Source organism: Macrosteles quadrilineatus, unplaced genomic scaffold (assembly GCF_028750875.1).
Source record: "Macrosteles quadrilineatus isolate MER2022 unplaced genomic scaffold, UCM_ALF_1.0 Scaffold_51__1_contigs__length_872494, whole genome shotgun sequence".
NCBI lineage: Eukaryota > Metazoa > Arthropoda > Insecta > Hemiptera > Cicadellidae > Macrosteles > Macrosteles quadrilineatus.
In genome coordinates, this window is record NW_026542644.1 from 358,474 (window position 1) to 374,554 (window position 16,081).

At 32.4% G+C, this 16,081-nt stretch overlaps 1 protein-coding gene across 1 annotated transcript in view; it reads right to left on the reverse strand.

Annotated features, from left to right (window-relative positions):
- LOC129005994 (transient receptor potential protein-like) overlaps positions 1–16,081 on the reverse strand; it is a 56,840-nt gene that overhangs the window by 38,753 nt on the left and 2,006 nt on the right. Inside the window, exons 2-5 of the mRNA XM_054435078.1 lie at positions 9,565–9,709; positions 6,323–6,418; positions 4,508–4,650; positions 3,304–3,505 (exon numbers count right to left, since the gene is read on the reverse strand). Coding sequence (XP_054291053.1) covers positions 3,304–3,505; positions 4,508–4,650; positions 6,323–6,418; positions 9,565–9,709 — 586 coding nt within the window. The remainder of the gene's footprint in view (positions 1–3,303; positions 3,506–4,507; positions 4,651–6,322; positions 6,419–9,564; positions 9,710–16,081) is intronic.

A 16,081-nucleotide genomic window follows, 5' to 3' on the forward strand; every position in this document is an offset into this window, starting at 1 on the left:
CCTTCACCTATGGGGTCTCTTTTTCCTTCATAGATGGATAACTATACAGGTTAAAGTTGACTTCAATACACTAACAGCTAAAATCTATTGGTAAATGTTAGGATTTGAACCGGGCACCCTAGGGCTGAATTCCCGCACCCTAAACACCAGACAAGATACACAAGATGCCACAGATATACTTCTTTAATACTTTTTCTTTAATTTACACAAGATTCTTCTTTAAATATACAGGGAGTCTTAGAACAACCTGCACCAAAGAATAGTGGATTTTGGCTGGCATCCAAAAACAAAGTTTACCAATTTGGACATGAGCGAAAAGTGAGATGAGATTTTCTGATATGAGTTTAAATAATGTTTTAAGCCTATGTATTGTTCACTGTTTGTATGATGCAAGGAACTAATCAACTTTATTTTATTAGCGAATTTCCCTATAGGGAAGTAGCTATTACCGTAAGTCTCATGGTAAGACCTAGGCCCGGGACCGATTTACTTTTTCATTTTGATGTCTCAGAGGCCTTTTCCCATTTTTGACCCTAAAAACGCAAAATTTCACAATTTCTTTCTACACCATTTTGTAGAGCTTAAAAAACAAATAATTTAGTATATTGAAGCGTTATTATGCGCCTATTTGTTACGGATAAAATTGAAAAAATGTTTATTTTAAATTCCCATGTTATTCTTATGGAGAATAAGTCAACTGTTGTAGTTTGCTTATTTATGAACATATTTTGATAAAATTTGGAAAGTATATTAATTTCTTACTAAACTACAGTACCTTTTAACATTTTACATTTAAAAAAAACTTTTTTACCCTCCCTGTTGCAGCAAACCTAAGTACTCATTAAACTAATTCTGTTTGAATAGGGAATAAATGTGATATTTTTAAGAAGACATTTTAGTGTAAGTCCAATCAGGCAAATGGAAATTTGCTAAGTCTGCAGGTTTGCTGCGGCGGGGGTATTTAACTGGCTGGGGCTCTTAACAGTCTTCTTCTGAAAATGTTGTATGTGTGGTTCGCCCCCTCTGGTATTTCGTCTTTCGGGAGTAACAAAAACAATCCCTTCATTGTCATTGCTATTGGTGGTTGGCTTCGATTCTACTCTCTCTTTTGTAAAACCTCCCTTTTCCCAGCCCTAGACTCTACTGGATTTTTTGTTGGAGGTTTTCGCACCAGGGAATCATTTAACCCTGGGTATAAAGCAAATGTTTTTTCACGTTTGTTTGTGTCATACTTCACTTCCCTCAAATACATATAGAATAATAAAGTGGAATACAAATCAATTAAAATATAAAAACATACATACCTCAATACAAATATAGACATTTCACATAATTAAAACATTACTACACATTCCACATCTTAAACCCACTATTGCATGTAACCCAACCTAGTCCATCAATGATTCAAGACAAAACAGCCTGAGGAGGAAACTGTGGCTTTACTAAACTATTTTATTTCTCCTGACCAACTTAGTAATTAGTTTTGCTTGCGAAACTGCTACCGACACAGTGTGTAACTTAGCCTAACTGCTAATAATTTATCTTTGCTATAGTTTTGATATAAGAGCGGGACAGTGGCACTAAAGAATTTGAAGTGTAGTCAAGTTAAATAGTCTCAAGTGATTTTTTCGTCAGAGCTGAATTTCAACTACTCAAAAGTCCACGCCTTGGTTGGAAAATGACCGAAAGCGAATTGCCTTCCAAAATTGTTCTTACATCATACCACTATATAAAAAAAAAACATCCATTACTGTTTAGACAAAGTATGTATTAAATACTGCTCTATTTTCCCATTAACAACTGTCGATATTGTTTTTAAATATACTACGTGGCATGGTGATATGCACAAAATAACCTTAGTAACGATTCGATGATGCCGGATTGACTGGAACTATCTTCTTTTACAAAATCAGCGGGAAAATCTTTAACTTATAAAAAGTAGAGAAGAACGAAATTATTTAGACATAACCTATACTAATTAAAACGAATTTGTCCTAAGTGATTGTGGTAAGCAAATACTCGTATAAATTTGAATTTCGCTCTGAAACTCAAAAAGACAATATTTTCTTTATAGCAAACATTGAAAATCTCCATCAATTACCCTTTGCTACAGTAAATCTGAGCTAAAACCTTTAGGATGAATCTTGTTTACAACTTAATTTGGCCGAACAAGTTTGTTTTCGAACTTTAAACGTTATGAAGCAATGTTTTCCAGCGAGAATCGACAATTATTAAGTTTTCTCTGTTACAACGAAGCATGGATGAAGCTGTAACTGAATACACTTTATTGAGAACTTTCCCAAGTGTCAATACAACTTTCGAAAATGAATCCTTGTTGAAAACTTTCAAAAAAGCTCTGATGGTGTGTAAAATGCAAATTGTAGCAAGCAGGAAATTTAAAATAGTTACTTAAGGGTTTAAGAAAGTGTTTGGAGAATTTCTTCCTCTGGAATTTCCTTAATGGTTAATTTAGGTAATATCCGGAATAACATTGCTTTTTGAAGTAGCTTAACGCTACAACTTATTGAATTAAAGATTATGTACATTTAGTCCTTGCCTTTGAAAAGGTCTAAAGGGTATGGTACTGAATTTAAGGTTTTCAAATACTTCATTCAAATATTAAATTCTTTAAACACACTATAGCGAAATTCTCTCATCCAGCTATGGATTATAATTAGATAGTTTTATTTTGCTGAACTAGTATTTTAATAATAAGAAAAGAATAGTTAACAAAAACTAGCGGCACCGGACGGATGTAACATTTAAATTGTCTTCAGCTGATCCATAAAGATGACAAATCTACTTAGGGAATTTGTTAAATCCATGGTTTAATTGATTGACCATTATTTTAATCAGTTAACGATTAAAGGTTTACTACGCCTTTATATAGACTCTGATCTATGTTCTAAAATGTTGAAACTACACGGATTATTACCAAGTACAAATGTAAACACACAAACTGTACTAACCGCAATGGAAATAATCAACCAACTGTTAAATGGTTAGGTCTACTAACTCAACGAAGGGATTTAAGGATATAGATATGGCTTTCTCTAATAAAAGGCCACGATGTTGGTATGTGGAACCGTCGCGTCGGCCGACCAACTTTGTAATAACATAAATACAAACTAGTAAACATAAACATTGCGCAATAACTACATTATGAATTAGTGCAACGCGGTGTTGCCACTTGCCGCAGCCTTGTATTAGACGAGGCCATGGTATAGGCCGATTTGTAAACTGGGGTCTTGGTCTATCTTAGTGTAAAATGTGACGAGAACTTTATAGGAATACTTCACTCACATTGTACTCCGCCCGGAACTCCGTCTCCATCTTGGAGAGTCTTCTCAGTTCCCAAGAGAGCTCGAAGGCGGTGAGGAGAGGATCACGGGAGGAGAGAGCGATGAGGGAAGGGGAGGTTAATGCTCTGTAAGCGTTGATCCTGGACTGCGAGTGACGTAGGGAGTCCTGCTCGCTGGAGACGACGCACTCGTCACAACCGCACCTGCAGACAAGAACATCTTTTGATGAGAGAACGGATTGATACCATTTTAAAAGAGTTTCATGGAGGAGAAAGTCAGGGGAAACATTATGGAAGTCAACAATTGTTGTTCTTGCGTGGTATTTGGAAGGTTTGAAAATGCACACACAATTAAGCAGTATAGTGTGAGTCTAACGAAGAGTTATGAAACCAATTTCGAGAGTGAGACTCATCATTGAAAACTTTATTGCTGTTTACTATCTTGACGACATTCTTAATTGTATTTTGAAAGCCTTTATGGCCGTTGCATCAATCGTATCATTCTTCTCCCCTTCTCTTATATTTGAATAATCAATAATGCACTGGGATGAAAATGTCGAATTGTAGAAGTTCGGGAAACTTTTATAAAGCTTAAATAATGGAAGAGGTTATGATACAACAGCCAAGTATAGAGATTTTCTTAACTATGTCGCTAAATTAGGCAATGCCTAAAGGAGATGTCTTACAGAAGTTGTGAAGATTCTCGGGAACCATATTTGGTAGAAAAGGGTTAAAAACTTTTTAATATATGAAAAAACTGCAATTCCGGGATGATTCTGAGAATTATAAACATGGACACTCTATTCGTGCCCTAGGATCTTACTTTTACATTGTAGGACTATTTATCGATTATACCACGAACAAATCTAAAATATATCAAGTCAGAGGGAAAGAAACGTCATGATTACCAATCTTATAAACACGCCAGACTATTTTTTTGTTCTAGCTAAAAAATATTAGGTTCAATATTTGTATGCAACCATTGTGTAATTTCCTTTTGATAAATGTGACGTGGAAAATATATGTTTATACTTTTCTAGTCATAAATTCAATTTTTGCCAAACCTGCAGCAAGACATTTCAAAATTAATGCCATTAAATGCATTCTCGTTTTCTACGAGGTAACCAACACTTATGAACCTCCCCTCCTCAAATCCTTCATGTCTTATAAGTTTTACTCCCACCAATCTCCCAGTCGTCTACTGACCTGACATCGTGCGGCATGGGCAGGGAGGCGCCTCTGTCCAGAAGGATCTTTAGGATCTCGTAGTTATTCATGTGAGCGGCGAGAACCAAAGGTGTTATGTCTGGAGTGAAGTTTGAAGTTGATCGGTCCACGGCTTCCCAGCTCTGAAGTACAAAACAAACTTCAGACAGTGATGAAGTTGGACACTCAAAGAGAATGAGTATACAATCATTTGTCACATGGAATATAGAAACTTTATTTTTTACTGAATATGAATATTTAGTGGATGGTTGCGTAATTTTAGGGAATTTTGGAGAAACTAGGGAGTCAACTAAAGTAAGTTTCCCATTGTAAAATGAAATTCCGGGAGTAGTAGAAAATTGCTTTGATTATCTACGAAAACCTTAAGAAGCTTTTGAAGTCGTCGGGATCGTTTATAAAAGCATTGGTTTATTTATATTTTAAGTTTAACAAAGGCTAAGTTTTAGGAGTGGATCTTCTAATGGTAAAAAATGTTATAATACTAACGGTACCTTTTGATATATGTTTTCAACTTTAACAATCTTTTTAAGAGTTGTGTAGATTCGGAGAGTTATCTTTTAGCTGCCTTAATTGGTTCGGCCTACCAAAATTAATAAGGTAGAACCATAGTTTATGTTCATAGCAGGATAGCCGTCATTTTAATTAAAATTATTAAAATATTTCAGATGTTTCGCAAAAATAGGAAAGACAATAAAAGTCTCTTAGACAAGTATTTTAATTACGTTAAGAGTTCATTAAATTAAAGTCATGGTATAATTTAAAAATAAAACGAAAGCTCTTTAGCTGCAAGTAATGAATTATTATACAGTTTTATGCTGAGAATAATTTGTAATAAACCAATCTCTACACATATAAAACAATACATGTAATACCTTACTTTTTAAAACCATTCTTTACTGTTTATATTGAAACGCCCTAGTTTACTAAATTCATAAAGGTTTTAAATTTATTTAATTAAGTTAAAGAAATTTATGTCTAAACTATTAACAATAATATATTAATATATCTTAAGTTTGTGACTATAATGATGTAGTAATTTTTACACTCGTTACGAGCTTATTCCATTCTAAAGGATCTCATTTTGGTTGTATTATTCACAATTTAAACTAACCAAAGGTATCACTAAATTAGGGAGAATAAATTCAATTATGAAATAGCATCCGTATGCCAGGAGCGTTGCATAAACTTCGTTATCCATTAAAAGTTTTCAAATATACAAACCACAAACGAGTAGTGGCTATAGGGAAGTATTAAATGGTGTGGATTGTATGAAGTCGACATGCTGAATATATACCCTTGTATTTAAACAAAAACTTTTAATAACTAATACTATTACTCTTTCTGTTCAAACACAATAGGATAGTATTTTACTTATGCACCTTTATTTTCAATTCGTGTATAATGAAACTCTGTGCAACTTCGCCAAAATATAACTATAAAAATAATTTAATTAATAGTTAAGATAAGTAATTGGTGTAACACATATTGTCAACGGTGCCAATAGGAGGTTTATTTTAAATATTTCATCGCACGTTTTACCTTTGAGAGAATTAAAAATTTCAGTATGTGTTTAAAGATTAAAAAATGCTCAAACATTTAGTTTTTAATGCTAAATAGTTGAATACAAACCAAAAGTAAAACAGAAAGATGAAACGCTCAAATAAATATATACTTTACAGCAATCACTGGACAAAAATACACTAAACAAATTAAATATTTCTCCCTTAAAAATAAATTTCTACTCTTTATCCCCAATAAAAGTGTTTTACGCAGTCTAAGACTTAAAAAACTCACGTAAGGCTGTCCAGAGACGTGTATACGTTCCTCCCACTCCAACAGGATCTCCACAGCTTCCACATATTCCTCCTTGATGGCGTGAAGCAACGAGTCCTGAAACAGAAGACATTTATAAGGATAGACGATAAACGACGATGTATAGTAGGTCTAGGTGAGGTTGGCTGTAGAGATGTGTAGACTATAGAGTAGGCTGGTTAAATATTGTTGTAGATGACACGAGGTTAAGCAGGGTTGGTAATGAAGATGGCTCGGATAACGAAGTACAATATGTTGATAGAAGATAAAAGAAAAGATGTTAATGTGACAAGAGGTGGACAAGATCAAAATAGGACAGGAAACTTGATGGATTGTATTAGACTGTTCAGTATTCATTAGCAGGACAGCTGATCATTTTTGTGTGTGTGAGAGAGAGAGCATATTGCAAAATTCCCACATGGCCGCAACAATACAATAATACAAATTAATAAATGTAAACATTCCCTTGTTTAAAACTGTGCTTTTACCTTCTTAATATAGTTTTTGTGTAACAATTTCATTCCTTTCTCCTCTTATTTTGTTTCATTCATTTAACTCTTTTTTTATGCTTGTCTAACCTACTAACCCTTATAATTTGAATTTAAATTGTGTATGTATGGAACTTTCAAATCTGAAAACTGTTATTAATTTTTGAAGACGCTATCTTTCACCAGAAAAGACGTATGGCCATACTCAAATACTCTACCAGAACTTCCATTTGTGGTAACCTAACTGGTTCTAAATTAAAACCAAAAGTCCATAACATTATTTTTATAACCAAAATTAAATTAATCATCCTCCTTTCTATTTTGTAAAAAAAACTTCTAAGGATTACGCTACAGAGGGTGAAGCATAGATAACTGGATTAGACATAATAAGAATATAGTAAGAAAGAGTGTATAGTAATTAGAAGTGAGCTATATACGATTGGATAGGGGAGTAAACTCAATGAAGGCTAGAAAAGAGCAGTGCATGTAATAATGAATGAAATTAGATATAGAAGATGATATAAGAGTAGAATACAGCTAAGTGTTTAGTTCAAAATGTACTGATCAAATTGTATAAAATTACAAGAGGCAATATAACACCATTAAGAGTCTATAGTATAGACTTCACGAGGAAGTAGACTAGACAACATTTTAGGAAATCAGATAGGATAAATAATGTTATGATAGGAAAGAGGATAGGAAGTATAAGAGTGTAAACCAGATGACAGAGTAGGTTAAAAGGAGTAGCAGATCAAATAGTTTAGAATGGATGCAAGTGGAGTATCAACGATAATGTTAGATTAGACTTTTTAATCGATATAAATATATTAATAATAGTTTTGAGAAATTATTTTTATCTTTCTTTATATCACAAGCTTTTAGATTACTGCATTTGAGGTAAAATATGTTAAAGCTACATCCTAGATTAATCTGGAAACTTTGTCGTTCAACTCTTAAAGCTTATGAGGTTCTGGCTAAAACGTAGAAGCTACAACAGTTTAAACTCATTTCAGTCCTTATCTGAAAACAACTAAAGAAAAAATGTATAGCCTATCTATAAGCTTTGTTAAACAGCAACCAAGCAATTAATTTGTATCATAAATTAGATAATATGAAATTAAATTATGTGTTATTCCGAACTTACAGCTCTTAATGTTTAACGATGTTAAAGAACAGACCAGCATTTCAAAAATCAATCAATTATAAGTCTTGCCTTATCAACAATTATTATTACAGGTTTATTCGTGGGATGTTTGACAATACATACACTTATTTTGCCTTGTGAAGGTTGAGTAACACGTTAAAGGCTACTACCAATTTGACATATTACCCAATATGTCAACGTGGCCGACATTTTCTGGGTAGGAGGTGCGGAAACGAAGGCAAAGGTTTGGTGTTTATAAAACTTATTAGCTCTTGATCAAAATAGAATACACCTTTATTTTCAATCTGAGTTCGCCTTTATAACCTTTCAGTTTGACCTAGAGAAATGTTTGCTTTATTTGACGAACGAACTCGAATTGAAATATGTTATGCTATCTTGGTAAGGTAAATTAGAACCTGAAGGTACTATGTCTTAATAACTTAATAATTGTACTTGATGTTGGTTTTGGAATGATTGACATCAGATATTCTGTAAATTATTTTGTTTCGAGAAAAGCTCAAGCTCAAATTTAATGATAATACTGATTGGTATTGCTATTTGGGGAGTTTGTTTCATTTAAAACACATTAATAATTTTGATAGGTAGGCCTATGTAATTTTGAAAATATTATTTAACCTTAAACACACAAATTCAAAACTAGTCAACAGTAAAAAGAGCTGCAAAAAAGTTCATATGTGACGTAAAATTAATGTTTCAAATGATTTACTGTAACTCCATAAAGTCGCACTAAGCAAATAATACTAACTTTTTAACTAATTCTGGTCTCTAAATAATTATAAAGATCTACTACCGTAGTCAATCATAACTACTAATGCTGAATGTTGTCTAGGATTCTATTGAAGGAGCAATAAATAAAATGAAGTTTGGCATTTACCGAGGAGGTCAAAAAACAGCATAAACAAGTTCTAGAATGAAACCCGTAAGGGAAAGGAACCCATAGGAAGATTGGAAATTAATTTTGCCTGTGAGAAGGACGGTAGAAAAAAAAATATAAAAGAAAAAAGAAGAGCAGGAAGAAGAATCTGCAGGCAATCGATATTTCTAAATTTCTCAGAGAGGAAATCTAAGAATAGCCTTGACAATGATGATGGAGAGAGAATAACATCAGAGAAGAAAGAAAGATTGACAAACACTAACGACATAATAAAAAAACCTTTTAAGAGTAAAATCCGTAATGGAATGGGAAGAGAGAAAATTTAAGAGTGACCATAAGTAAGACGGTGGATAGAGAAAATGACAAAGATCTAAGAAAGACTAACAAAGGCAACAAACATTGCCGAATAGACGTAGAGTGGAAAAGTAGAGATTTTGGAAGAGACGAATCCCCTCAGAACATAGGAGAACACATAAGATGGAAAAATATATCATTAAATGTTCTTGAGAAAAGGTTAAGGCTATAGTGCAGAACAGGATGAAGTCAAATCTAGTATTACACTTTCTTCTTGAAAACGAAGAAGTCTTAGAAACTTTCTGTTATGAAATAGAAGAGGTTGAACCAGAAAGGTAATGAATTAACAGCTGTTCAGTAAAAGAAAATTATTAAGCTACTACCTTTCTACTACTAAGCTCACCTTGACTTTGATGTTGTAGTCAAGCAGAAGCCTGATCAGGTCGATGTTTTCATTCTCTATGGCGGCGATCAGCGCTGATCTGTTCAAGGGATCCACACAGTTGATGTTCAGCAATTCAGGATGGTCCTTGTTCTCGTCCAGAAGTCTGCAAATAAGTTCATATTTATTCCTGGCTCAGTATAAAAATCGCTTGTTTTAGTTCTCTCTAAAACAGTCGCGATTCGAAATTAATATGAACATCAACGATTTCACCGATGCCAACCACAATAACGTTACTTTCCCTGCGGGAAATACTTTTAAATCGAAGGCAAATACGTCAGAGTTGATTGATGAGAAGTATTTAATGCAAAAGATGTCATGCTTGCATGAGAATAATATTTCGGATTTTCACCTCCCTGGGGTAAATAAAATGCTACAGAATTAAATGCTTTCTGCAAAATTACAAAACTATTTCTTATTTAAAATTTGTTTTTATTTTAATTGAACAAAATAATCAGATGGACTACAAAAAAAAAATATTGTTAACTTTTAAATTATCGATATACATTTCTAAGACGCTTTAAGAACAATAGTGTTCACAACAATGACTTTCAACCCCTTTAATTTAACGAGCAACCTTTTGCCTTTATCCGTAATTTCCTTCTTATCTTCTTGCTCAAGAAACACGGTATTGTGGTGTTTTTTGTCTTTCAATCATTAATGAGAGATTAGTGGTAATAAGTTTGGGGTTAAACACTTTGTTTTATTCGTCTTTGGTAATATATATTATTAATTTATGGTAAAAGCATATGGTTGTTAATTTGTTTTCTTCATTTAACCATTGATAAGAGTGATATAGTTTAAGTAATATTAGTTTTACTTAAAAACTGTCTTGTTTATAGATAAACTTAAACATATTATCATAGAAACTATAAATTATTTATTTACATTTGACGGTAGTAATAAGCCTTTCTAAGACACGCCTATCTACCAAAACCCATATTATGAAATTTGTCATTAATAAATCCGACGATTATAATGTTCAAGATTAAAGCACCTTCTTAAAACTTGTTTTTGAATTCTTTACGCTAACATCTCTTCGGCAATACGAGTTGGTTACCTAAAAAGTTCAATGCCAAATACTTTGAATATTAAATTAATTGGGTATTAATTTAAGTATTAAATATTTCCCCAGATCTACAAAGTAACCTTAACATGCCACATATAACTTGTACCGTATAAAACCCATCATATCGTTACATAAGTAAATGTATTGTGCGATTGATATTATCATAGACTAATCAACACAAGTAGACTACTTATCCTATTGTACATTTGTAAGCTCGTTTTTCGTATCTAGTTCATGTCCGGTGACACTGATCGCTAGTGTCGACCTAATTTTGTTTATATTCTAGGGTTGATTTAACGATTTGTGCTTTACTGTTTGGTTGTATAACTAGGGGATGAATTATTGTTTATGATAAGATCGTTTTATTTGGTTAAACAAGGTTTTTAATGATTGAAATAACTAGAAACAATTTGATAAAATAACACGACCTCTACAGTGCACCGAATAGAACTAACAAAAATATTGACCTCAGCTGTTCCATAAGGATGAGAAATCTACTAAGGGAGTATGTTTTATCCACGAATACTTGAAAAGAACCGGTATGGATCATAAACATAAACAAATGACGTTTTTGGCCCGAAAATAAAAATTATTTAACATTGCTTGAAATGGAAATGCCAAAACACGTTAATGCTATTAGTATAGGATTCGGGCCAACAACGTCTTTTGTTTATGTTTATGATTCATGCTGGGTTTTATTCGTGGTTTTATCTGTGATATTATTTACTACGTGTATAATAAAAAAAATACTTTACAACCAACAACAAAATTACGACTAATAACCTTTTTTTTTTTAAAAAATAAGTTTTATATTCTAATTAAATTTTCTATACAATTTTAAAATTCATATAAACAAATTATAGTTTTCAACATAAACATGAGCTTACAGCAGTCATATTGTTAATTTACATGACACCCTTAAAGATGTTTTATCTTTTTTTATAAACATTAATAATGTTAAAATACAAAATTTTCCCTTGAGCAATAATGGTTTGAAAAATGATCACTATGGGAATCATAGTTTTAATGTCTATATAAACATGATTTATCGAACATTCTGGCCAGCCTGAGGCACTTTGAATACTTCGACAACATAATGCATGGAGCCCTGGAGAGATCGTTCCAACTTTTACTTCCTATCTACATTTAAATATAAAAACCACAACTTTATCTGTAAATATACTATGCATGGATTACTAGCGTTTTACTTAATATAAAACGACTGTAATAAATTAACCGGATAGAACCGTGAATAGAATGGACCAATTTGTTTTATTTTATGTTCTTTTTTTAACGGTTTTTGTAAATATATTTAGGGATTTCCCCAGATGACCTTCACCAGCTTGGGAATTTCCTCAGATGGCATTCACCACCTTCAAGTTTTCCCAAGATGACGTTAACCAGTTGGGAGATTTCCCTATATGACGTTTATTAGCTAGGGGATGACCCCAGATGAAGTTCACCAGTTTCGAGATTTCTCAGATGACGTTCGCTAGCAAGGGAGATTTTCCCAGATGACGTTCGCTAGCTAGGGAGATTTCCCCAGATGACGTTCGCTAGCAAAGGAGATTTACCCAGATGACGTTCGCTAGCAAGGGAGATTTTTCCCAGATGACGTTCTCTAGCTAGGGAGATTTCCCCAGATGACGTTCGCTAGCAAGGGAGATTTCCCCAGATGACGTTCGCTAGCAAGGGAGATTTCCCGAGATGAAGTTCGCTAGCAAGGGAGATTTCCCCAGATGACGTTCGCTAGCAAGGGAGATTTCCCCAGATGACGTTCGCTAGCAAGGGAGATTTCCCCAGATCACTGTCACCACCTTGGAGTATTCCCAAGATGACTTAAACCAGTTATGGGATTTCCTCAGATGGCGTTCACCAGCTATATTTTACCTTTTTTGCTCTCTAGATTTTTTAACTAGTTAGAAAAGAATCCAGCTTATACAGGCATAGACATTAAACCCACTAATAGTTACCGAGAAAAGCGCCTGTACGTTAACAAATACTTATTTGAACAAGAGAAAACTCTTACACGTTAATGTGTTTTTTATTGTATAATATCATGCCAAATTTGGAACCTTACCAATTACTTTTCACTGCAACTCAACTCTTGTGTGGTTTGGAACTTACCACTATTGATTGAAAAACATTTGCTGACCAAATGAAACCTTTGAACTGATTGTAGTCGGTTACGGTATGTTCGCTTGTTCATGGTAAATGTGGGAGGCATTTAATTGCTTGTCTTACTAATGTGGGAAACCCTGTTTTGAATACACCCAACAGCAATTAAACTTGAAGGGAAAAACTTTTAAGTAGATTAAAAACAATGACAACAATGAATGAAAAACAACAACTGAAATTGTGGATAAGTAATTGTGGTTAATTGTGGATAAGTAACTATTTTTATAACTTGACATCAGCTTATTTTTCCTAATTTCTTACGCTCAGTGAAGATTTTATTTGTTTTAACTGAGTGTATTTTGTTAAAATTAGAGAAGCATGTATAACTTTGAATTCGGATTACTGTCTTATCAAAGACAAACTGTAAAAAACATAATCTAAGAGTACTTAATTTTCTTCCATTATTAATAAATAGTAACAATTGACCTCAGATTGAATCTCAAGGTAGTTCATTATCAAAGCAACAACATATGAAAATACGCTTAGAGTAAACAACAAAAGGCAATCTGTGTCGTATACATTCTCCTGGGTAATATAAACTTGTTTGCATTCAAATGCTAAGTCCATATGAATATAGAGTAGCAAAAAGAATGAAAAGTTCATGATTTTGAGTTTCAATTTAAAATATAAAAAAACAGACAAGCTGGGGGAAAAGAACTTAGCAATTTAAAATTTTAAAATAGGAATATTTTATCTACTGTAGTTTACAATCTTCAATATTATTTTGCTATTCTAGAATACTGCATGCATTTACGTTGTGTTCAATGTTTGTATCACAAGTATTGGATGTTAAATGTCTATACAAACTCGAGCACTTATTATTGAGGCGAACTTAAGACATCATTCTACATTTGTACGGTTGACCTCTCAAAACAATATGAACGAAAGTAGTTTTATGAGATATTTAACAAATATGAAAGTAACGTAAAGTTTTCTTCTTTTGGTAAACATTCTCCGTCAGTTGCACTTCAGGATTTTAACCATTGCGTTCATCTTTACGTAGTGATTTTCCTCGGAAAACAGGTTTAGGAACTTTCCTATGAAGTTATTTGAAAGAAATATTTCTGCCAGAACACCTGTTTTATATCCTACTGCCCACCGAACTTTTCTAAACCATTTTGTAGAGCTTAAAAAAAGAAATAATTTAGTATATTGAAGCGCTGTTTTATGCCTAACGGTCACAGAGAAAATAAAAAAATAGAGTAATTTAAAATTCCCATGTTATTCTTATGGAGAAAATGAAAATTGTTGTAGTTTACTTGTTTATGGATATATATTGATAAAATTTGGCAAATTTAGTTATTTCATCCTATCCTATTGAGGTATGGTCAAAAATCACTTTTTACCTTCCCCGTAGCAGCAAACCTAAGCACTCGTTAAATCTAATGTTATTTAAATAGGGAATAAATACCTATGTCTTATTTATGGAAATATTTTAGTAAAAATGTAATCAGAGAAGTTGAAATTCGCTTAGTCTGCAGGTTTGCTGCGGTGGGGGTATCTGTATATCCGATGTTGCTAAATAAAAAGCTTACATACAAAAGTTTATTTTATGTCAAGTATTAGGCTTGTTATCAATTTCATACGATCAACATTATTAGAGATATAATTATTACACTTATTTTTAAACTCTACCTACACCATTATAAAATTAAAGTGATGTCTGTCTGGACAGCTGTCACGACTAAAATACTATGCCGATAAAGATAAAATTAAGCACAAAGATGGTCCAAATATCTAGGAATGTCATATGCCTATTCACTTCCCTGAGTTCCTCTCGGGCTACACCCCTTGGATGTCTACAGTTTTCAGGCGAGGTTTCCAAAAGTAAATATTAATATTGGTCTCCATTGAAGCATGAGAAAATTCACAATTCATTTGCATTGACATTTCAATGTAAACAAGCAAAACTGCCAGATGTTCCTTTCACAATTTCAGACAGCTGATCCAAAGAAATTTAATATATTTTATCAAACTATGTAGTAAGATTATTTATTCTAAATCCGTAAGATAGATTATTTGATTCTAAATCTATTTAAATGATTATGAAACAGATTTTTCTTCCTGTAGCGAAGATCGGGTACTGCAGCTAGTTACAAACAATATTAAAAGTAATAATAACTATTGAAAAACACTATAATTTACAACTCAGATATTTTTAGTTACATACTGAAAGGAATCTTTAGTTACTGTTATTTCTGGTATAGTTAAAAAATTGTTTGCAATTGTGTGAGTTTATTATACAGCCATAAAAAAACAATAGTAACTTATAATTACAATCCAATTGTTTAAAATAGTCCAAGCTATGACAACTAAAAATATCCCGATGACTCTATGTATATATATATATATATATATATATATATATATATATATATATAAAATAACTATGTAAAGTTAACATGAAACATCGAACATTGCGGTTGCCTGCAGGTCTTTGGTTAATTACTGTTCTCAATATAATGAATATGAGCCTCCAGCTAATGAAATATTTACATACATTTTAAGGTTAAACAGTCCTTTTGGAAATTCAATTTGAAAACAAGGCGATTTACTCGCTGTTTGTTAAAAATGTAGATCTATATTTTTGTGGTTATTGGATTTAGGAGCAGGTTTTTTTATTATTTTAATGGATTTTATTATAAATGATTTATCGAATTTGTCAGTGTATGGTTGGTTGTATGCTAAAAATATTTTAACAATCTTTTGAAATAATACATCGGTAAATAAAACTCCTTTTTCTGGGATGATTATGTTGATTTATGTTTATTTTGCTGTTATTCGCTTTTCGTGTATTGCAATTGATAAGGACGCAGAAGAGAATAATGTAGAATAATGAGAATAATTTACATTGATTAAAACTCGACTTATATAAACTTTGCAACAAGAACAATAAAATTATTCTTTATAATTTGCTTGTAAAATCACGTAACTATGTTCACCACAATAAAAAAACCGGAATCAAAACATGAAAAAACAACAATCAAAATATATTTAAAAAAAATAGAGAACACATTCTAATTAACATGTGACCATTACCAACAATCTGATTGACCCGTTTACTTTCCTAAAATTCTCGTTTATATCAATGAGCTGTGTTTTAAATAAAAGTGATAACTTAAGAGTATTTACTACGACTTAACCATATCTCAACAATTATAGATTCAACGTTATAAAAATTATAATTTTTCAAATTAGTCAAGACAATTCCTGTACAGAGTTGACAATTCT